The 24,228-nt window shown below is 42.3% G+C and overlaps 1 protein-coding gene across 13 annotated transcripts in view; it reads left to right on the top strand.

Moving 5' to 3' along the window:
* Positions 1-24,228, top strand: part of PHACTR1 (phosphatase and actin regulator 1) — a 540,649-nt gene that overhangs the window by 435,422 nt on the left and 80,999 nt on the right. For 10 of the 13 annotated variants that reach the window (XM_067752006.1, XM_067752007.1, XM_067752013.1 and 7 more), the window contains 2 exons: positions 20,323-20,490; positions 22,591-22,794. In XM_067752006.1, coding sequence (XP_067608107.1) covers positions 20,323-20,490; positions 22,591-22,794 — 372 coding nt within the window. The remainder of the gene's footprint in view (positions 1-20,322; positions 20,491-22,590; positions 22,795-24,228) is intronic. The other 3 variants (XM_067752014.1, XM_067752016.1, XM_067752019.1) reach the window with 1 other exon arrangement.

Here is a 24,228-nt window from a genome sequence, read left to right on the forward strand (position 1 = left end):
GAGGTCACCTGACCTGGCTTCTGTTATTTTTCCAAAGTAGAGTAGAAGCAGCTGCAGCCCAGCGAGGTTATAGACTTGCCTGAGGGTTCACGGCCAGCGAGCGTGGACTCTGAAAACCCCTGCTAAGACCTTCTGTCCTTTGTTTGGAATTTATAGGAACACAAAAAACCTTTGTAATATATTGCCTGTTGGTCATCAGAGGATATTAATAAATAATGCTGTTAGTGGTTATTGCAAAAGAGCTCTACAAATAAGCATGATGTTGTATATAAAGGATGTTAGGGATGACAATGGCGGTTGTTCCGTATTTTTCAACACTGGATCTTCCAGTGAAACCTCAGTTCTATCACAGTCCTGTCACGTGCTTTGTACAGTATGGGTGTGTTTAATTCACATGAGTGGATATATCACTTATGAGGAGGGAAAAGAGGGAAAGGAGACCATCTCTCTGCGTGGAAGAACACGCTGTCGCCCCTGTATATTACACACCGCCACACCCCAGATGGGGGCAGGGAGCTGGGAGGTGTGGCCACCTGCAGGGATGGAGTTGAGGCCGCTGCGGCTCCCCTGGTCGCCAGGTGGTTGCTCACTGCAGTCCCACGAAGACCTGACGGGAGAGCTAGCCCCACCGGAGCAGGAAGACCAGGGGTCACGGAAGAACAGAACTGACTGTGTGCAAATGAGCAACTTCCCTTTTCACTGTGCGCTGGGAATTAGCGATAACATTTCACAGCAAATAATAAAGTGCACCGAGGTGTGCTTTTTTCCGTCATCAAGTTAGAGCAACGTTTTGGAAGGTGTTATTTTTAATTATCAACGCAAATAGCAGCTCCCTGAAATGGATAACTCTCTTATGCAGAGGCTACAGTTCCCCCCTTCTCAGGCATTCATGAGAAAAAAGGCTGGTATTTAAATTAAAAGGTCATCATCTTTTAAAAATAAAAATAACAACTCTCCCCTATATCAGAGGAGATGAATTCTTAGACTTGAGCCTTTTAAGTCCCGTTGTTTATCTGGTGTCCCAGTTGTGTAGACTTTTCAAGTCTTGCAGTTTGTGGGACATGCTTTTCACAGCCTTGACCGGACATTGTTATTTTGTCACATTTTTAGCTGTTTCTCATGTCTCACCTAGAAATGGCATCTTCTGGAAGCTGTGATTCGGAGTAACTGTGTGAAAATGGAAAGAGTGTTTACTTTCAGACTCAGTGACGTAGAATCATTTATGTAGCGTCTCAGCGCCTAATGCAGTGGATTGCCCTAGTGGGGTAAATGGAAAGCAGATTAAATGAAAACGGATAAAGAGAAATTGTGGTCCACATTCTCTTAAGCAACAGTGTTCTTTCAGAAAATCACTATCCCAAGGCAAAAAATTAATGAAGTTATTATTATATCAGTGAGCAAATGTTCCCTACAAAGGTATTTGTCTCTTGCGTGTTTGTTGAATACCTGTTATGTTGCAGGTGTCGTTCTGGGCGCCAGGGATGCTAGGAGGGTCAAGGTGGACTCCCCTAACAGCACTTACGGTCCCGTAACGGGTTCAGGTGCTTGGCAGTTATGATGAGGAAAGTACAGGAAGTTCGGGGGTGCGTGGAAGCGTCACCCACCAGGCCTGGAGACTCAGGGAAGGCATCCTGGAAGGAACAGTGTCTGAGAGGAAACCTGAAGGGTGATGAGAATTATCCTGGAGAAGGTGGGCTGGGTTGGGAAAATGTTAGAAATAGAAGGTCTAGCACATGGGGAGGCACCACGTTGGGGATAATGAAAGATAGAGGGTGTCCAGCTTGTGTATATGGTGAGGGGAAGTCAGGGCAGATCTTGCAGGCAGGAATATGATATTAGTTGCTTATCCTTTGTCCTGAGAGCATTGATGAGGATTTCTGGAAGGGTTTTTTGCACAATCGGACTTGCAGCCTCATCCCTCTGCCCGTGGGAGAGAAAGACTTGGAGGGACACCAAGGCATGAGTCGGGGAGACCAGGTGGCGGACTGTTGCTGGGATTCAGATGATGTGACGGTAAATGGCAGGAATGAGGGTAGTAGGAATGGGGGGAGGGGGAGAGGAGAGACTGGAGAATTGTAGGAGGTAGAGTCAGGAAGGCCTGTGACTGCTTAGATTTGGGGAGAGGAGGGGAGGTTGAAGGCATGGCTGACATTCAGGATTCTGGCTTGGAGACTTGGTGGACAGATACGGGGGACGGGTACAGGTCCCCTGAGCTGGGGACCTAAGAGAAGCAATTACAGAGCACAGAATATCGCGATGGTTTGACCACATTGCGTTTGAGATATCCAAATGGCTAAGCAGAGCACTACATGTACAGATTTAAAACTCAAGAGGGAGATGTGGGTTGGAGATGCAGGTTTGGAATTGTGCGTGTGTAAATGGTCATGAAGTCGTATAGATTGATGATATTTCTCAAAGAAGATGTAAAATGAGAAAATAAGTGGCACTGATAGAAAACACCTTGGCACCCCAGCATTGAGTGATCTGGAAGTTAGAAAAAAAAATGATCTGGGAATAAGAAAACCCTCAAAAACTGAGAAGTGGACAGAAAAATAGGAAGTAACCCAGAAATGTATAGCATTATGGAAGTCCAAGGACAGTGGCGTAGTGTGGAAAAAATTCCCCGAAGTGTCAAATACAGACACATCAAACGAGATAGGAAGCGTCCTTTTGATAATGTTTATGCTGTTTAATTATAGGCTCCTTAGTTACCTGTGAAGCCAGTGTGCAGTCAGCAGGGTGTAAGTTAAAAGGCCTATAGTTTCAGGTAACTAAAAACTTAACTCAAGGAGGCTGCAGCAATAAGCAAATTTAGACCAATGATCTTCCTGTGTTTTGTCCTCTGCAGCAGTCCCCAGCCTTTTTGGCACCAGGGACCGGTTTCGTGGAAGACAATTTTTCCACGGACCTGGGGGAAGGGGGATGGTTTGGGGATGATTCAAGTGCATTACACTTATTGTGCGCTTTATTTGTATTATTATTATGTCAGCTGCATCTCAGATCATCAGGCATTAGATCCCGGAGGTTGGGGACCCCTGCTATTAGTGTATCCCAAATGCCTTGAGCAATGCTTGGCATTTGTCAGCGCTTATTAATTTTTATTGAATCAGTGAGTGAGTGAGTGAATGAATGAATCTCACGTCATAAAATCCAGTGGTAGGGCAGCTCCAGAGTTGGTGAATTCATCAGCTCAGTAACGTGGTGAAGGGATGCCATTCTCAAGCTATCACCCCTCATGGTAACAAGATGGCTGCAGTAGTTCCAGCATTACATGCAGATACAACATCCAGATGGGAGAGAGAGGGCTATCCCCCTTCTTGGTACCTCTTTCTAAGAGCAAGAAAACCTTTCCCCAAAGGTTCTCCAGAATTACCCTCATTTCTCATTGACCAGAATTTTTAGAGATAACCCCTGGATATCTTTTTCCCTAATTTTGACAGATGTTTCCATAAACCAAAGTGTTGCAGGTACAGTCAGCTCCTGAGAGCTGCTACCTAGTGTAATTTGTCCTTGGAAGACCCACCACGGTATCACCCTTCCAGCTGCCTGTCCCTGGACCCTGCCGATGAAATCAGGGCAGGGCAGGGTACCTCAGGCACGGTGAGCATCCCTGCCCACGTCTGATGCTTGATTCCACAGCCACTGACCTGCACTGGTGTTTGTCATGAGAAGGCAAGCCAAACTCTGGAAGGTAATAGCTAATAAAAGGAAAGCTAGTTGTACTTAAACAATTTTTTCCTGATTTCATACGTTTGCCTAGGACTCAGATAAAGTCAAATAAGTCAGGGGGGCATTCAAGCCTTAACCCCACATAAATATCTGTAAAACAACTGAGCTCTCCTAGGAGCCCCAAGCCCAGGATTCTGGTCCCAGCTCCCTCATCTTCTGTCTGTAGAAGGTACAGGGCAGCCGCTTGTCTCCCTGGACTCTGCTTTTTGTTTGAACGTAACCCCAGGATCTTACTGTGCTCCAACCAGCAAAGCCATGCTTTCCTTTGATCCTCTCTCACTACTCCCAGCCCCCAGCCTGCTTGATTGAAGACAGCCTGTTACCAAGCAGCTGGTCCTCCTAGATCTGGGTACACCCCTGGAGGCATACTCTTCAACTCCATTCTGCCCTTGCTCGTCTTCTCATGGGGTTGTTGGAGGATCAAGGGACATAATTCAATCTGGGCTTTTAGACCGTTGCCTGCCCAGAGTACGTGCTCAATAAATGTCAGCAATGGTCTCCACCAGACATGTGACCTGGACTGCGCCTCTGCTCTTCTTAGATGCCTGTCTCTCCTTCCCGGTTCCCCTTCACCCAAGCCTAGACTCTCTCTGCTTCCACCCGCCAGAGCTGAGATTCTATCCTGAGGCTTCGGGACTTCTCCAAAGGCCACGCCCACCTCTGTAGCTGTGTGTTGCTACTCTCAGGGCCCCGACGTGCACACGTGCCCTAGAGCACGTCTTTCCTCCCTGTGGTGCAGCCTTCCCACCACTGCAGCTTCTCTAAAGGAAATAGTATCCACTGAACTGACCATTCGTTGTGATGTGGACCAGTTTAGCAACGTCATTTTAATCTCCCAGTTCCAGAAATGGGTTCACTTTTGCATATTCATAGGCCCATTATCGTGATGTTTCAGTCTGTCTTGAGCAGTGCTGTCCTGTAGACTTTTCAGCAATAACAGGAATGTTCCATCGTCTTTGCCAGGCAGCACAGCAGCCAGCAGCCACATGTGGTTGTTGAGCACTTCAGATGTGCCTAGTCTGACTGAGGAACTGCATTTTAAATTTTAACTAAAACAGTAACTGTACGTGGCAAGTGGGTACGCTATTGGAGAGCTCAGCTAAAGAAACAGAGCTGCTTACATTCTGAAACGGCCAGCCCGTATCACTTTCCTTCTCCAACTCTAGCCATTAAAGTTTTCTTAAAAAATCTTGGATTCCCTATTAACTCTGAAGGGCCCCTTGCACAACGAGGTATGATTCTGTGAGATTCACACTCTCATAAAATAGCATAGGAGAGAAACTGTGTCATTCCATCCATTTTATATTCAGTCTGTGCCCCAGTTGCATTTTTGATATCAAAATGCCCAGGAATAGCAAGATGGTAAATCCTCTTTCAGCTACAAACCTTGGAGACGAGTAATTATTTGGAAATAGTGGTCAGAACCATCGTACTTCATCAGGATAGATGATGTAAGAACCGATGGGCTTGGCGTGAAGACTGGTGAGGAGGTATAACTGTACCCAGAAAGATGAAAGAAACACCTCTGGGAAACAGACACCACGGTTTGATGGGATGAGGTGTTTGTGATCGAGGAAGCAGCTGAGAATTCACATGAGCTGTGGTTTGCTGACCATGAGGTCCAGTAAAAGGCAGAAAATGCTGATAAATCCAGCAGGGTACAGCCACAAGGAAGTGCAACTGAAAGAAGCTACCCAAGGTCAATACCGCATCTGTGATAGGAAGTCACTGCAACTCACATACTTAAGGGTTTTAGGCAAAGACCTCTGAACAAGAAGGGAAATATTATTAACATCAAAATAGGATATTAAATCCAGAACAATAGCAACTATTAAAAAAAAGTAAGTTGATTCCCCAAGCAAAAAAACATGTATCATTCCATTCTGTGTTTAAAATCATCCAATCAGAGTAGCACGCAATTGATTACATTCTGAGATTGAAATCCATCTTGCATAGATTTTCAAGGTATTAGGTTCAGAAGGGTTCTCTGAGTTGCCAAGGTGCCTGTGTGAAGACACAAAGGAACCTCATGGCTCTTGCAAAATTGTTCTTCCGTGTAAACTGGTCAGAATAATCCAGAGACTTCTGGCTGCAAACAGACATGAAAGATAAACTGGAAGATAACTTACGGATTCCGGAAATATAGGTTCAGCGATCCTACAGAATCCTGCAGTGTCTGCCCTAAATCCTAGGTGGCACAGAGATACTTTTAGACACACAGACACACACTTATAGTGACTTTTCCTCATTCAGAAAGAAAATACACCAGAAGAGACACAGACAGAGAGACACACACTGTAGTTTTTGTTTGTGCAAATAAGACTCTCAGTTTGTCTTTTTATTTTTATTTTATTTATTTTTTATTTTTTTGCTGTATGCAGGCCTCTCACTGTTGTGGCCTCTCCCGTTGTGGAGCACAGGCTCCAGACGCGCAGGCTCAGCGGCCATGGCAGCCGCTCTGTGGCATGCGGGATCTTCCCGGACCGGGGCACGAACCCGTGTCCCCTGCATTGCCAGGCGGACTCTCAACCACTGCGCCACCAGGGAAGCCCAGTTTGTCTTTTTAAATGCTCAAGATTCAAATACATTAAGTAGTAAATATGCAGTGTTACTAGAAATGTGTGGCCTTCGATGTATGTTTAAAATTCTACACAGTGATATCTGTAGCACCATTTAGTTTAATGACATCACCTCCCTGAACTCAGGCAAACTGAAGAAAATACTTCCAACGGCCAGGGAGCCATTTCCAACTTCTTAGGTTCAAAGCTTTTAATCTTTCAATGAAATCCTTAGATAAATTATTTCTTAGCTAAGTGTTGCTCCGCACATCATTTCACTGACAATGAGAGCAGCTAGTGGCTTTGATTGCAGTGATTTAAAAGGTCATTGGGATTAACAGAAGCTTTTCAAAACTCTGTATATTGTTGCAAAAATGACACCTCTGTGGGTTACAAAACAATGGCTGTGCTCCCTTAATGGGTGAATTTTTTTGTACTGTAATGGAAAAAGTATATCAGTGTCAAAAACAAAAAAAAAAGACATTGAATGAAGTCTTTGTTTCATAGCTCACCACCACCAGAGTGACACTTCTTGGGAAAACACCTTCAGCTCTGTGGGGTAACCCTTCGGCCACTCAGTGGAGATGCCCTTTTTGGTCAAAGAGCACGTCTGGGGGCTTCCCTGGTGGTGCAGTGGTTGAGAGTCCACCTGCCAGTGCAAGGGACGCGGGTTTGTGCCCCGGTCCGGGAAGATCCCACATGCCGCGGAGCGGCTGGGCCCGTGAGCCATGGCCGCTGAGCCTGTGCGTCCGGAGCCTGTGCTCTGCAACGGGAGAGGCCACAACAGTGAGAGGCCCGCGTACCGCAAAAAAAAAAAAAAAAAAGAGTATGTCTGGGAAGCTACAACAGCAGCTCTTGTCTCAAAGGGAAAAAAACAATTAGCAAACACTTGCATTAGGGCTCTTGTTCCATGTCCTCACAAGATGGTGGTTTGCTTTAACATAGGTAGCTTCACTTTTTGATTTTGCTGTAATTATAGCCATTGGTGATCGCCAGTCAATTAAAACGTGTTTGAATTTTCACAGGCCCGCATGTGTGAATTCTACACATTTGAGTTAACAGCAGAGATGCAGCACAGCGAACACTTCCCAGTGTTTTCAGTCTAAAATTCTCACATGGCGCTTCACGTACATAGTCATTTTTCTTTATAATGGAAGCACCAGTGTAACCATGATTTCATTTCATTATTCTCCTCTACTGCAAGTTTGCTAACAGTCTTTCATGCAGAAGTTGCATCCTAGCAATGAGGTAACTGTGGAGAAGGGGTAGGAAGCCAGGCTCAGGGAAAATACCTCCTCAAGAAACCAGAGGAGTGAGGAAGGCTTTCTCCTCCAACAAAACTATTATGTTTTCATTTAACTTAACAAGGTAGCATGCCATTTTTTGTTTTATTTTTTTATGTATGTAAGCATCTCCACAGGAAAAAAGTTAATGATCATTAAGCTCTATTCATATCAAAGCCAAAATCACTTCAGAACTCTGCCAGCACGCATGCATATTTCATCTTGAGGGCATTGTAATCAACATGTCCATTTTGTTCTCCGTTCCTGCTTTTGTACTTGACATTGTTTCAAGCACATTTGCAGGGTTCAGCATCACCCACAGGGTCATTTCACTCGCATTTCTTTCATTGCCAGCCAGGCTGTGCATGTCACAAGTGGCCCCTGGGACTTGATTTTTATTTATTTGTACAAATGCTCTGCATACTGGGAATAGCCATTATTTTATTAGCTATGTTCATATTTCCCCATTATGCTGCCTTTTTTTTTCTTACATTGGGTGTACAGCATTTTATTTTGTAAATTAAAAATGTAAACGTTTATGAGTAAGTTAAAACTATCCATCTGGCTTCCTTCTTATGCAACCTAAATCAATAAATATGTATGTGAGTATATATGCGTGTGTATGTATGTACATGTATTTATTTAAACAATTTATCCTGGTTTTTTGTTTGTTTGTTTTTTTATACTGCAGGTTCTTATTAATCATCAATTTTATACACATCAGTGTATACATGTCAATCCCAATCGCCCAATTCGGCACACCACCATCCCCACCCCACCGTGGTTTTCCCCTCTTGGTGTCCATACGTTTGTGTCTCAACTGTGTCTGTGTCTCAGCTTCTGCCCTGCAAACCGGTTCATCTGTACCATTTTTCTAGGTTCCACATACATGCGTTAATATGCGATATTTGTTTTTCTCTTTCTGACTTACTTCACTGTATGACAGTCTCTAGATCAATCTGCATCTCAACAAATGACTCAATTTCGTTCCTTTTTATGGCTGAGTAATATTCCATTGTATATATGTATCACAACTTCTTTATCCATTCGTCTGTTAATGGGCATTTAGGTTGCTTCTATGACCTGGCTATTGTAAATAGTGCTGCAATGAACATTGCGGTGCATGTGTCTTTTTTTTTTTTTTTTTTTTTTTTTTGCAGTACGCGGGCCTCTCACTCTTGTGGCCTCTTCCGTTGCGGAGCATAGGCTCCGGATGCGCAGGCTCAGCGGCCACGGCTTACAGGCCCAGCCACTCCGCAGCATGTGGGATCCTCCCGGACCGGGGCACAAACCCGTGTCCCCTGCATCAGCAGGTGGACTCTCAATCACTGTGCCACCAGGGAAGCCCTCGTGTCTTTTTGAATTATGGTTTTCTCTGGGTTTATGCCCAGTAGTGGGATTTCTGGATTATATGGTAATTCTATTTTTAGTTTTTTAAGGAACCTCCATACTGTTCTCCATAGTAGCTGTACCAGTTTACATTTCCACCAACAGTGCAAGAGGGTTCCCTTTTCTCCACACCCTCTCTGGCATTTGTTGTTTGTAGATTTTCTGATGATGCCCATTCTGACTGGTGTGAGGCGATACCTCATTGTAGTTTTTGATTTGCATTTCTCTAATAATTAGTGATGTTGAGCAGCTTCTAATGTGCTTCTTGGCCATCTGTATGTCTTCTTTGGAGAGATGTCTGTTTAGGTCTTCTGCCCATTTTTGGATTGGATTGTTTGTTTCTTTAATATTGAGCTGCATGAGCTGTTTATGTATTTTGGAGATTAATCCTTTGTCCATTGATTCGTTTGCAAATATTTTCTCCCATTCTGAGGGTTGTCTTTTCATCTTGTTTATGGTTTCCTTTGCTGTGCAAAAGCTTTGAAGTTTCATTAGGTCCCATTTGTTTATTTTTGTTTTTATTTCCATTACTCTAGCAGGTGGATCAAAAAAGATCTTGCTGTGATTTATGTCAAAGAGTGTTCTTCCTATATTTTCCTCTAAGAGTTTTATAGTGTCCGGTCTTACATTTAGGTCTCGAATCCATTTTGGGTTTATTTTTGTGTATGGTGTTAGGGAGTGTTCTAATTTCATTCTTTTACATGTAGCTGTCCAGTTTTCCCAGCACCATTTATTGAAGAGACTGTCTTTTCTGCATTGTATATCCTTGCCTCCTTTGTCACAGATTAGTTGACCATAGGTGCGTGGGTTTATCCCTGGGCTTTCTGTCTTGTTCCATTGATCTATGTTTCTGTTTTTGTGCGAGCACCATATTTTCTTGATTACTGTAGCTTTGTTAGTATAGTCTGAAATCAGGGAGTCTGATTCCTCCAGCTCTGTTCTTTTCCCTCAAGACTGCTTTGGCTATTCAGGGTCTTCTGTGTCTCCATACAAATTTTTTTTTTTTTTTTTTTTTGCGGTACGCGGGCCTCTCGCTGTTGCGGCCTCTCCCGTTGCGGAGCACAGGCTCCGGACGTGCAGGCTCAGCGGCCATGGCTCATGGGATCTTCCCGGACCGGGGCACGAACCCATGTCCCCTGCATCGGCAGGCAGACTCTCAACCACTGCGCCCTCCATACAAATTTTAAGATGATTTGTTCTATTTCCATAAAAAATGCCATTGGTAATTTGATAAGGATTGCATTGTATCTGTAGATTGCTTTGGGTAGTATAGTCATTTTCACAACATTGAATCCTCCGATCCAGGAACATGGTATATCTCTACATCTTTTTGTATCATCTTTAATTTCTTTCTTTAATAGTTTTCTGCATACAGGTCTTTTGTTTCCCTAGGTAGGTTTATTCCTAGGTATCTTATTCTTACTGTTGCAATGGGAAATGGAAGTGTTTCCATAATTTCTCTTCCAGAGTTTTCATCATTAGTGTATAGGAATGCAAGAGATTTCTGTGCATTAATTTTGTATCCTGCAACTTTACCAAATTCATTGATTAACTCTAGTAGTTTTCTGGTGCATTTTTAGGATTCTCTATGTATAGTATCATGTCATCCGCAAACAGTGACAGTTTTACTTCTTCTTTTCCAATTTGTATTCCTTTTATTTCTTTTTCTTGTCTGATTGCCGTGGCTAGGACTTCCAAAACTTTGTTGAATAGTAGTGGCGAGAGTGGACATCCTTGTCTTGTTCCTGATCTTAGAGGAAGTGCTTTCAGTTTTTCACCATTGACAATGATGTTGGCTGTGGGTTTGTCGTATATGGCCTTTATTATGTTGAGGTAGCTTCCCTCTGTGCCCACTTTTGGAGAGTTTTTTATCATAAATGGGTGTTGAATTTTGTCAAAAGCTTTTTCTGCATCTAGTGAGATGATCATATGGTTTTCCTTCTTCAATTTGTTAATATGGTGTATCACATTAATTGATTTGCGTATATTGAAGAATCCTTGCATCCCTGGGATAAATCCCACTTGATTATGGTGTATGATCCTTTTAATGTGTTGTTGGATTCTGTTTGCTAGTATTTTGTTGAGGATTTTTGCATCTATATTCATCAGTGATATTGGTCTGTAATTTTCTTTTTTTGTGGTATCATTGTTTGGTTTTGGTGTCAGGGTGATGGTGGCCTCATAGAATGAGTTTGGGAATGTTCCTTCCTCTGCAATTTTTTGGAAGAGTTTGAGAAGGATGGGTGTTAGCTCTTGTCTAAATGTTTGATAGAACTCACCAGTGAAGCCATCTGGTCCTGGACTTTTCTTTGTTGGAAGATTTTAAATCACAGTTTCAATTTCATTACTTGTGATTGGTCTTTTCATATTTTCTGTTTCTTCCTGGTTCAGTCTTGGAAGCTTATACCTTTCTAAGAATTTGTCCATTTCTTCCAGGTTGTCCATTTTATTGGCATAGAGTTGCTTAGGATGCTGTGTATTTCTGCAGTGTCTGTTGTAACTTCTCTTTCATTTCTAATTTTATTGATTTGAGTCCTCTCCCTCTTTTTCTTGATGAGTCTGGCTAGTGGTTTATCAATTTTGTTTATCTTCTCATAGAACCAGCTTTTAGTTTTATTGATCTTTGCTGTTGTTTTCTTTTTCATTTATTTCTGCTCTGATCTTTATGATTTCTTTCCTTCTGCTAACTTTGTGTTTTGTTTGTTCTTCTTTCTCTAGTTCCTTTAGGCATAAGGTTAGATTGTTTACTTGAGATTTTTCTTATTTCTTGAGGTAGGCTTGTATAGCTATAAACTTGCCTCTTAGAACTGCTTTTGCTGCATCCCATAGGTTTTGGATTGTCGTGTTTTCATTGTCATTTGTCTCTAGGTATTTTTTGATTTCCTCTTTGATTTCTTCAGTGATCTCTTGGTTATTTCGTAACGTATTGTTTAGCCTCCATGTGTTTGTGTTTTTTACGGTTTTTTTCCCTGTAATTCATTTCTACTCTCATAGCGTTGTGGTCATAAAAGGTGCTTGATATGATTTCAGATATTTTAATTTACTGAGGCTTGATTTGTGACCCCAGATATGATCTATCCTGGAGAATATTCCATGCGCACTTGAGAAGAAAGTGTAATCTGCTGTTTTTGGATGGAATGTCCTATAAATATCAGTTAACTCTATCTGGTCCATTGTGTCATTTAAAGTTTCTGTTTCCTTATTTATTTTCATTTTGGATGATCTGTCCATTGGTGTAAGTGAGGTGTTAAAAGTCCACCACTATTATTGTGTTACTGTTGATTTCCTCTTTTAAAGCTGTTAGCAGTTGCCTTATGTATTGAGGTGCTCCTGTGTTGGGTGAATATATATTTATAATTGTTATATATTCTTCTTGGATTGATCCCTTGATCATTATGTACTGTCCTTCCTTGTCTCTTGTAACATTCTTACTTTAAAGTCTATTTTATCTGATATGATTATAGCTACTCCAGCTTTCTTTTGATTTCCATTTGCATGGAATATCTTTTTCCATCCCCTCACTTTCAGTCTGTATGTGTCCCTAGGTCTGAAGTGGGTCTCTTGTAGACAGCATATATATGGGTCTTGTTTTTATATCCATTCAGCAAGCCTGTGTCTTTTGGTTGGAGCATTTAATCGATTCACATTTAAGGTAATTATCGATATGTATGTTCCTATTACCATTTTGTTAATTGTTTTGGGTTTGTTTTTGTGGGTCCTTTTCTTCTCTTGTGTTTCCCACTTAGAGAAGTTCCTTTAGCATTTGTTGTAGAGCTGGTTTGGTGGTGCTGAATTCTCTTAGCTTTTGTTTCTCTGTAAAGCTTTTGATTTCTCCATCAAATCTGAATGAAATCCTTGCTGGCTAGAGTAATCTTGGTTGTAGGTTCTTCCCTTTCATCACTTTAAGTATATCATGCCACTCCCTTCTGGGTTGTAGAGTTTCTGCTGAGAAATCAGCTGTTAACCTTATGGGAGTTCCCTTGTATGTTATTTTTCATTTATCCCTTGCTGCTTTCAATAATTTCTCTTTGTCTTTAATTTTTGCTAATTTGATTATTATGTGTCTCGGCATGTTTCTCCTTGGGTTTATCCTGTATGTGACTCTCTGCCCTTCCTCGACTTGGGTGGCTATTTCCTTTCCCATGTTCGGGATGTTTTCGACTATAATCTCTTAAAATATTTTCTCTGGTCCTTTCTCTCTCTCTTCTCCTTCTGGGACCCCTATAATGCGAATGTTGTTGCGTTTAATGTTGTCCTAGAGGTCTCTTAGGCTGTCTTCATTTCTTTTCATTCTTTTTTTTTCATTCTGTTCCGCAGCAGTGAATTCCACCATTCTGTTTTCCAAGTCACTTATCCGTTCTTCTACCTCAGTTAATCTGTTATTGATTCCTTCTAGTGTATTTTTCATTTCATTTATTGTATTGTTCATCTCTGTTTGTTTGTTCTTTAATTCTTCTAGTTTTTTGTTAAACATTTCTTGCATCTTCTCGATCTTTGCCTCCATTGTTTTTCCGAGGTCCTGGATCATCTTCACTATCATTATTCTGCTTTCTTTTTCTGGAAGGTTGCCTATCTCCACTCCATTTAGTTGTTTTTCTGGTGTTTTATCTTGTTCCTTCATCTGGTACATAGCCCTCTGCCTTTTCATCTTGTCTATCTTTCTGTGAATATGGTTTTTGTTCCACAGGCTGCAGGATTGTAGTTCTTCTTGCTCCTGCTCTCTGCCATCTGCTATCCTAGTTTTAAAGTTTTAGTTTTTTGATCTGTGTGAAATTTATTGCAATAATCGTTCAATATACAGCTGTAAAGCAATTCTTTATACTCATATTCAACTATTGTTTATCAAGTAAGCAATTCTTATCCAACTAGAAATACACTTCTAAGCACAGGATTTTATATAAACCATAGTGCATATCCTAAAAAATCAAATTCGGTGGTGAGCTTATTACTGAGTCCAAGCTTGTACCGCTCGCTGTACAACAGGCCAATAAATTGAGAGACAAGTTGTTAGGGCAAGGAATAGCAACTTTATTTAGGAAGCCAGCAGACTGAGAAGATGGTGGACTCGTGTCCCAAAGAACATCTTCCCCAAGTTGGAATTCAGGCTTCTTTCCTACTCAAAGGGGGGAGGGTGTGTAGTTGGTTGGTGCAAACTCCTTGGTGCCAGAATCCTTTGTTCTTGCAACTATCCACATAGGTCCACATCCTATTACAATGTTCCTGTAAACCTCCAAGACAAATGTTGTTCTCTGTTCTGAAACTTTTTAGCTCTTTATGGTTGGAAGAATGTTACACCTTTAATGGTCAGAGTCTTGAGAATGGGCTCTCCTGTGTATCTCCTTACACCTTTAAAGGTCAGGGTCTTGAGAATGGGCTGTCTTGTATATTTCAGGTGCTAGGCGACATTCTTAACTTGTAGCAAAAGCAATGGAATACAAAGGTTAATTTAAAAGAAACAGATCCAGTATGGAGTCAGATTTGTTCTTCCCTATTACAGGCTTAAGTTTATATTAAAGTATTTTTGGTTTTCAGAATTAAAATTGAGACTCTTTTGTCTTAAGCTTCAAAGGGCCATGATCCCTGAGCTCTCTCAGAACAAAATGTCTAACTTTCATGCAATTTTTCAGAGTAGAAACCATTATCATGGAGGTATCCAGGAGAACCCGAAAGGATTCCTGTTGCCCATTCCCCATGGCAACATTCATCTACTTATTAGAAAAAAAACACAACTTATTAACCTTAAGCTTTGAGAAATTAAATTGATCAGTAGTTGATGTCAGTCGCCCTAAAACCGAGAGTATTCCTAAAGCAAAACAATAACAATAACAAAACAAAACTTTTTTGGAATATAGTCACAAAGGTGACATCCAGTGATAGGTGGATGTAATTCCTCAATAAACTGAATTAGAGCAAAAACAATATTTTGAAATATATCTTTTGAGCCAATCCTCTGGAACACAACTTTTATATAGACTGTATTTTTAGAACATTAAGAGAACTTTATGCAAGGCAAGATCCTCTGTGTGATCTCCATCTATTCTGAGCACACACATCTTCTACCTTCCTTCACCTCTTATTTTTCTTCATCCGTTTCTCAGGGCTTAACTTCTCACTCTTGCTTCTTTTTCTCAACTCTCACACCAGCTAACTTGCACAAATTCCTCCCTGTCTGCCTTTCTGCATCATGTCTTGGCCCACTCTTTCCCCAAGGCGTGTCTGTTTTCTCCTTAGCATTTGGCACAATGCCTGGCTTGTGGGAGGAGAGGCAGGGCGGGGTGTGGCTCACCTCCAGGGTTTGGAGCCAGCAGACCTGGCAGTAGTTTCTCCATGTATATCCTAAGGAGCTAATAGCAAATCTATTTCTGACGGTTGGCGGTTTCTGGTATGTGATCCCTGTTGTTAATGATCAGATCTCAACAGGTGTTCGTCAGTTGAATGAATTCATTCACTCTCACCTTTCCCTTCACTCTTCTTGATTTGGTGTCAGCCTGATTGTACCAGAGTCTTCATTTCTTGTGCCCCACAAGAAAGAGAAGACAATGGCCGTGGCCAGTTCTCTGTCGTAATCCATTGCCTTCTACCGCTCATCATTTAAGTCATGACATTGACCCGCACTCACTTCTGCATTCTTTTCTCTACCAGTTCTGTGACCTGATTTTACCTTTTTAGATATGTCTGCAGCTGCCTTACATTTCACTTTTCTTCTCCACCATATTGCTCTCTCCAGTCCCATTGTCCTTTGTGACAAGTTCATAATCCATGGTTAGACAATACAACCTCCTGCTTTCTCTTTGAGATTTAAACCAACCATCTTTTTTTTTTTTTTTTTTTTTTTTGTGGTACACGGGCCTCTCACTGTTGTGGCCTCTCCCGTTGCGGAGCACAGGCTCCAGACGCGCAGGCTCAGCGGCCATGGCTCACGGGCCCAGCCGCTCCACGGCATGTGGGATCTTCCTGGAGCGGGACATGAACCCGTGTCCCCTGCATCGGCAGGCGGACTCTCAACCACTGCGCCACCAGGGAAGCCCTAAACCAACCATCTTTGTTCCATGTTAGCCACGTGAACAACATTCCCTGCCCTAAACCTCATCGTGAAAAGGCACTGTTGCTATTCCAGGTTCTCCCGCCTGTCCGATCCTTACCTCCAGTCCAGTGGTTCTCTGAGTGTGGAACCCTAAGCAGCAAAAGCAGCTTTGGCATCACGCAAGAAGTTATTAGACATGCACACTCTCAGTCCCATCCCCAAACCTACTGGGTCAGAAACTCTGGGGATGAGGCCCAGTCATCTGTGTTTACTGCCCTCCCGGAAACTGTGATGCCCACTAAAGTTTGAGAACCATTGCCTTAACCCATCTAGTCTCCTGCCTTCTCCCTTCCTCCTATTCACACTTAATTCATTCTAGCAGGAAACGTTTTATGCTTGAAGGTGATTGCACCATTTTGAAAACCATTATTCCAGATAATTTTAGAAGACCATGTAAAACATCAAAATAATTTCCAATACTCAGTGAGCTCTTTCTCGTTCATCACAGCAAGAGGTGGTGATGCTCTAGATAGATGAAAGTACAAATAGTCCGTAAGACTCATTTTATTCAGGAGGGTTAAATTCTTCCTGGGGGGAAAACACAGTTTTTCTCATGATGCTGGTAAACAGAGCTGGCAATAGTAAAAAGACACGGAGAGCCTAAACAGTCTTAGAGATGCAAACTATTTTATATAGAATGGGTAAGCAACAAGGTCCTACTGTGTAGCACAGGGAGCTATATTCAGTATCCTGTGATAAACCATAATGGAGAAGAGTATGTAAAAGGATGTGTATATATATGTAAAAGTGAATCACTTTGCTGTACAGTAGAAATTAACACAGCATTGTCAATCAACTATATGCCAATTAAATAAATAGTCTTCAGATTAATCAAACTTGGAATTACCAAGCATTAGGAATTCCCAGCTAATTCCTTAGCTTGGTGATGAGTATAAGGAGTCCATTACATTAATGCTTCTACTTTTGTGGACATTTGAAAATGTCATAAGAATTTTAAAATAACAGTTGCTTCACAGTAGCAGCGTCATTTTATCTCCGTGTTATATGAATCCAGTTCAGATTTCAGTTTTGTCACTTCCCATCTTAGTTAGTCATAAATGATATTAATAATAAATTTGTACCTATTGCATGGTTTTAATTTATTTCTGCTAGATATGTATATACATATATTTATGTAAGTAGGTAGGTCAATAGGTAAAACATGGTTATCAATGTAAATGTTGAGGAGATGACCAAAAGCTAAGAAATTTGTGTGGTCTGTATATTGCTGCTGTGTAAATCGACCAACCCTGTAGGAAAACAATTTCACAAGATCTAGGTATGTGTCACTAGACATTAAAATAGTAATACACATAAATTTCATTTACTGGAATCTCTCCTAAAGGGGGAGAATTCTAATTGCAGAAAAGATTTTATACAGGAAGGTAGTCAGCAGAGATTTCTGTTTTCATAATAGTATAAAACACTGGAAATCCCTTTGTGACCAACCACAGAGAGATAACTAAATAAACATGTATATTCATTCAGTATAATTTATTAAATGGTAACTATACAAATTATAATGCTTATAAAAGTTTTAAAAAACAAAACACAAAATAAAATTTGTTACAACTATGGAAAATATTGAAAAACAAATTTTCTGTTAGGGTAGAGATATGATCAGTGTCTTATTTCTTCTTTTTTTCTCCTGTTTTCATTTTTTTAATGAAAATGTGTATTTAGAAATTATGACAGTGGAATTAGCAAGATTGTTTCCTCTCCGAAGTGGTTTGAGCCTTTGTGATTTAGTAAAGGCACTTTTAATCCATAGGGAGCTAAATTTTTTAAGAGTTAATCAGTCCCAAGAGGAGTGAGTAATATTCCTTCTGTTACCACCAAAACTTCTAGCACTAAGCTAACTGCCTTGATGAAACAGAGGTTCATAGAATCTAACGTAATGCAACTTCTGTTGTATCTTTTTTTCCCTGATATTGCATCTATGGTACTTTTAACAGTTAAAATGTATAGCAATCATTCCATCACATCTTTGCCCCAAAGAAGCAGAACATGGCAACAGCCCTGAAACCCCTTCCTCCTCTGGTGGTCTTATCCAAGACTACACTTGGAACATCAAAAATCAAAGTGGCTTCCCAGAGATGTATTAAACCTAATGGCAGCTACATCATTATTCCACCAACTGGGAATTTGAAGTAGAGCTACTTCCCACGGTGTTAGTTTGAACAAGCTAAACCAAAGCATGTTAAGAGGACCAGGGACCATCCATTATGGGACGCTGATGCACTAACGCTCACACCCACAGCCCTTCCCATCCTGCGTACGCTCAGTTCAGCTGTGTACTTTCCATAGCATTGGCCTGAGAGTCTGCACTGCTCTTCTCCTACTAAGAAGTCGTCATATTGTTAATCACAATTATCGTGACTGCTATTACCATTTGAGACACATAAAAAGGCCAAGTGAAAAGAAGGGAAAAAAACCCACAATCTTCAAGAATCAGTGCTTTATATTGTCTGCTTCAGATGATTTTTTGGTGTCCATTATATATATATTTTTTCTATGTTTATAAAAAATTCAGATCAAATATCATATGTCCTTGAACCATATGCTATCTAAAGCCTGTTGTTTTGTAAATTGCTCTGTTGAACATACATTTCATCAGGCCAATTCTAATTGGGGGCAAAGGGGGTGGGCAGAGGAATCTTTTGCGGCCATATTATCACTGTGTATAAAATTAAAGCCTTGGGAGGAACATAGCGAAAGGAAAGGATTATTTATCCAAGATTAACCTTGGAGTCATTTTACTGTTTTATTTCTACAAGTAAATGATCCATCTTCCCATTTTAAGGCAGGTAATTGCTTTGCTGGCTTCTGTGTTTCTACCGAAACATAACTTAGAGTCTTTCGTCTGGATATTTATTCATCTGACTGGAATAGCTTTCAGTCCTCTTTAAAAATTAATTTGACTTTAATGTCTAGTTATCTAGGACTCCCCGGGGCTAGGATGAAATCACACTGGGGGAATTTTGATTTGACAAACAGCCATTGTGCGGGAGCCTTTGATCCTCCACCATGGTGTTAACTAGCTGCCCCTCGTCTTGCTGAGCTTTGAGCAAGGTCAAAGTCTGCACCCCGCCTGGCAGGATCACTGGTGGGCACTGGGAGAATCCTGGCACCTCCCAGAGTCTTTGAGCTGCTGCAGCCCTTCAGCTGGAGCTTAGAGCGCTCCTAAACATTTAGAGAAATTGGATGTGCGCGGAGATAAAGAGAAGACAGGGTGAGTTTTTCCTGGGGCCTTGGTGTAGCGTGTCCTGGTGCTTGTTGAGTGCTTGAAGCCCTTTGCTCTTCGAAGTAGGAATTCCTGACCTGGTTTTCCAATCTCTGAGTCCTGCTCAGGTTTTCCAGGTTTTCAAAAAATTATGAAGAAAAATTTATTTTCATTTCCATTTAAAAAACACATAGAAAATATAGTAGATAATGATTTTTACAAATTTTTAAAAATTGGAGTAGAGTTGATTTACGATATCATGTTAGTTTCAGGTGTGTACAGCACGGTGATTCAGTTATACATATATATGTGTGTTTGTGTGTGTGTGTGTATATATACACACACACACATTCTTATATATGTGTGTACACATATATATGTGTACACACATTTTTATATATGTATGTACACATATATACACGCACACATATATATTCTTTTTCAGATTCTTTTCCCTTATAGGTTATTACAGAATATTGAGACTAGTTCCCTGTGCTATACAGTAGGTCCTTGTTGTCTATCTACTTTATATATGGTAGTGTGTATGTGTAAATCCTAATTTATCCCTCCCCACCCCCTTTCCCCTTTGGTAACCATAAGTTTATGTTCTGTGTCTGTGAGTCTCTGTAAATAAGTTCATTCATATCTTTTTTTTTAGATTTCACATATAAGCAGTATCATATTTGTCTTTCTCTGTTTGGCTTACTTCACTTAGTATGATAATCTCTAGGTCCATCCATGTTGCTGCAAATGGCATTATTTCATTCTTTTTTATGCTTGAGTAATATTGCATTGTATGTATGTACCATATCTTCTTTATCCATTCATCTGTCGATAATTAGAAGAATGGAGAGAAAACAGGCATATTGCTGAAGATCACTGGAAATTGTCGCCCTGGTGGTTAGATCTTAAAAGCAAAAGAACAAGTGTAGACTTTCCATACTGGCCTTGATACAGATTGTTCAAAAGCATCTAGACTCATGTAGCAGGCTGTAAGTGTCACCCTTGCCTGGAAGGCAGGCGTGGTCTAACTCTGCGCTCTCCTCGCTCTGACAGACGGGGAGCTCTCCATATCGAATGAAGATGACTCCCTGGAAAACGGGCAGTCCCTGAGCTCCAGCCAGCTGTCTCTGCCCGCCCTGTCCGAGATGGAGCCAATCCCGATGCCCAGGGATCCCTGCTCATACGAGGTGCTCCAGCCTTCCGACATCATGGATGGGACAGGTAATGCCCCTGGTAGACATGGAACTGGTCCCCGGCATGCGGTGTTAGGGGGCTTCAGCCTGGCTGGACTTTGGCTTCTATCTTGAACCACCCTGAACATAAGGATCTCCTGGAAATGGGGATGAAGGTGACCAGTTAGTACGCGCTGAGTGTAAAAATATGGAGGATGTGTCCATTTATTTTTCTACAGTCTTTAAAAACACTTCTATAATCTTAATCTCTTTAAAGAAGATATGTCTTGTTTTGTAATACTGATGATTTAAAATGTCTGTTTTCTAACCCTCGTTTCTGTTAAGGTAAAGCTAGAGAGTCCTGTGCTTCTGTAGGGCACCCGTCTAAGTCCACCTGGTCACAAGGCCCTGGTATTCCTTTGAATCCTAATCCCAATATACCAGTTAATAGTTATATCGATTTAGTAAATTGTGCCAATTTACTATATAAAATCAATTAATGTGTTAATCGTCTACAATTTACCGGTATCCTGCTGACAGATCATTTTAATGCCGTCTGTCACTCCCTCTTTGGTCCAAAGCCCTCTGAGTGGCCGGTCCTCACTCCCTCGCAAGGTTTGCACAGTGGTCCTCATTAGCCAGAAGACGGTACCCTCCCAGCAGCCAGTAAGGAGAGGTCCTTGCTGTCAGGAGACAAGCCTGGGGGATGGGGCCTCTGGGAATATCTGGAGTCTGGGGAGGAGGCCACGGCCTCCCCCACACCGTGTGCAAAGTCTGCGTCACGGAACTCAGACGGGAGGCGAGCAGGATGGCGTTTCAGAGTCAGCGCCATGCTTCACTTTGGGACCCAGCGAGTCGCTGCTCCATCGGTGTGTCCAGCGCTGATGACAACAGTGTCCCCTGAGACAGGGGAGAACCTGGTTCCCCTGAGGATTGTGTACAGGGCTTTGACTGCCGGAAACACTGCTACCCAGAGTGGGGAGAGGGAGGAGGGCCAGGGAGGCTTTCTTCCCGTAGCAGTGATGGGGGTGGGGGGGGGGAGAGAGATGCATCTGAGTTGCATTTCCCTCCTCCTCCCCAAGCTGGGGAGATCGTTCCAGCTAAAGCAGTATATTGAGACTTCTTCCCAGCCTTCCTTGTGCCATTGGGATCGGATGGATGTGATGGCTGTAGTGAGATCTGTCATCCCAGGGAAGTCGTAGAGTCTCATTCTGTCATTGGCTGGGTTGCCAGCATGGTAGGAGAGCCTGTGCTACCACCCGTGACAGCTCTTAACTGGAGCCGGTCCTGGTCCCCCCGCCCTCCGCCCGCCCCACCATGGGGGAGAGGAAGAAGCAGGCCCGGGGCAGAGCAATGAGAAGTGGGCAGAATCAAAACCAGAAAACCGTGCTTCTGGCGAGTGCAGGAGAAAGGAAGGTGGAAAATGAAAAGGGTGTTGAGTTGGAGCATCCTTCACCTTACCCAGGTGTATCGGAGCTGGCAGGAGCCCCTAAAACTGCAGCGCACTCCCTGGATGCTGCTGCCCAGCTCGGATGGCCCCAAACCTGGAGGAGCAGCCGCTGCCCCAGGCATGTGGGGATCACCTGCCCAGTGTCAGCCTCTAGGCTGTCCTCAGACCCGGGGAGCAGGGACACAAGGAGACCCAGCAGGCAAAAACAAGACCCCGGAATGCATTCTCTCTTCCTTCCCAGCAAAGGGCAAACAGGCCCGAAGGAAGATGCCGGCGTTTGGTGCTGGTGTGGTTCAGAGGGGGCTCCTGGTCTTGATCCGCTACACCTGCCGTCTGTCGGTTGTCGCCATGGTCCCATGAGTCACATTTTGGAGCACCCGTAGAATCTGCATTATAAACACCAAGGTTGAAGGGATGAAGCCTTGGATGGTTTGAGGAAGTGTCCTCTTCCTTCTTCTCCCTCTTCATCCTTCCAGCTCTCTCTGTTTTCTGTCTCTCCCTCCCCGCTACTTCCCCCACCCTCACCATGGCTTTATTGGATTTCTGGCGTCCTCCCTTTAACACCCCACTTTGACAGCCTGGGGCAGTCGGTGCTCTGCTGTGTCGCTAACCCTGTCCTGTGTGCCCTCCGGCTTCTGCCGGCCGCACCTGCACTGCGTTTGTGTAATGTCGCTGTGTGTCATGTGGTTGTCCCCTCAGTGTCTGAAGAGAGTCCCTCTGCCAGTGAGTCTGGAGTCCTGCCCCAAGATCCTTCAGCCAAATCCGTCCTGCTCCTGCCCCCCAAAAAACCTGCTGCTTTCCCTGGAGACCATGCGGAGACCCCAGTGAAGCAGCTCTCTCTCCTCAAGCAGCCCCCTGCCCTGCCTCCCAAACCCACTACCAGGATTGCCAACCACTTAACAGGTGAGTCAAGATGTCTTCTGGGGACCCACAGCCGTGCCTTCCCTTCAAGGGATCCTTTCTTGTGCTTTTTTTTCTTTTTCTCTGGGGCCCGATGCACCTCTTTGGTCAGGTCACTCTGTGGGACATTTGAGGGTTTCTGTGTGTGTCTTGATACATGCCGTCGTGACCTGGGTTTGTGTGTTCGTGTCCAGAAGCATGCGATGTGCACCTGCCAGTCGTAGGCTAAGAGGCTGCAGTCGTGTGCATTTGTAAACATGTACATTGGCGTTTATGTGGCTAAGTAAAGATTACCTGCCCATGTAGGTGAATTAGATTCACCGTCAAAATCTTTGCAGAGATCAAGAGTAGCGCCTGCTCCCTTCATAATGAGTTTGCCAAACTTTAAATTTTTTGTCTTTAAATAATTCGTCTGAAGCCCAGTGTATTTCTTCTATTAAAATTTATGTCTGTGCTGTTCTTTTTGGGGGGGGGGGAGAAAAAAGCAAAGACAGTAATTTGCAGAGTATTGTGGGAAATGCTTTTAGAGAGGAGCAAGCTGAGGAATGTTGTCCTAAAATGACTTTTTAAAAATTGAAATATAGTTGATTTACAATATTGTGTTAGTTTCAGATATACAGCAAAGTGACTCAGTTATATATTTCTTTCAGATTATAATCGGGATTAACAGATACAAACTACTGTATGCAAAATAGATACATGACAAAGATTTACTGTATAGCACAGGGGACTATATTCAGTATCTTGTAATAACCTGAAATGATTTTATATTTTCATTGTTCAAGTGTTATTTAACAAATGCACCCACAGTTATTAAATTGATCATTTAGTGAAATTGCACTTCATGGCACATTAGCACACGTATCGGTCATGACTCTGTGATTTAAGGTTGTGGTGTAATCAGAGATTCAAGATTTCAGAGGGGTGTTTCTCCAACCTTGATACTAATCCCACCTGATACTGATCGACTTACAATATGTTTGCTATTTTTATAAATAGTCTCTATTGATCTCTATATACTTTTGTAAGATGGGATGGGGATGAAAGAATGTTCACCTGTTTTATCATTAAAAACCTGAGGTTCAAGAAAATAAGTGACTTTTCCCGGGCTGGCAGGAATTCTGCAGTAGAGCCGCCGTTAGACCCTGTGTTTCCCAACTCCTAGTTCAATGAATGTTGTTTCCACGGTGGCAGGATGTCTCTCACATGGCACTGAGTTTTATTAGGTTACAATTTAAATATAGGTTTTTGTCAAGCTCCTCTATCAATGTACACATCCATCCAAGTCAGGGTTTGTGGTTCAAAAGAGCAAATTTCCTTCAACACATTAGTAACACTTTAGTGCCCCCAAATTTAAATGCATAGAAAACCACAAAGGAAAAAAAGCCCTTGTAAGCCTCCCTCTAAGGCATAACCACCGTCCATCTATCATTTATC

Source organism: Pseudorca crassidens, chromosome 10 (genome assembly GCF_039906515.1).
Source record: "Pseudorca crassidens isolate mPseCra1 chromosome 10, mPseCra1.hap1, whole genome shotgun sequence".
Taxonomy (NCBI): Eukaryota; Metazoa; Chordata; class Mammalia; order Artiodactyla; family Delphinidae; genus Pseudorca; species Pseudorca crassidens.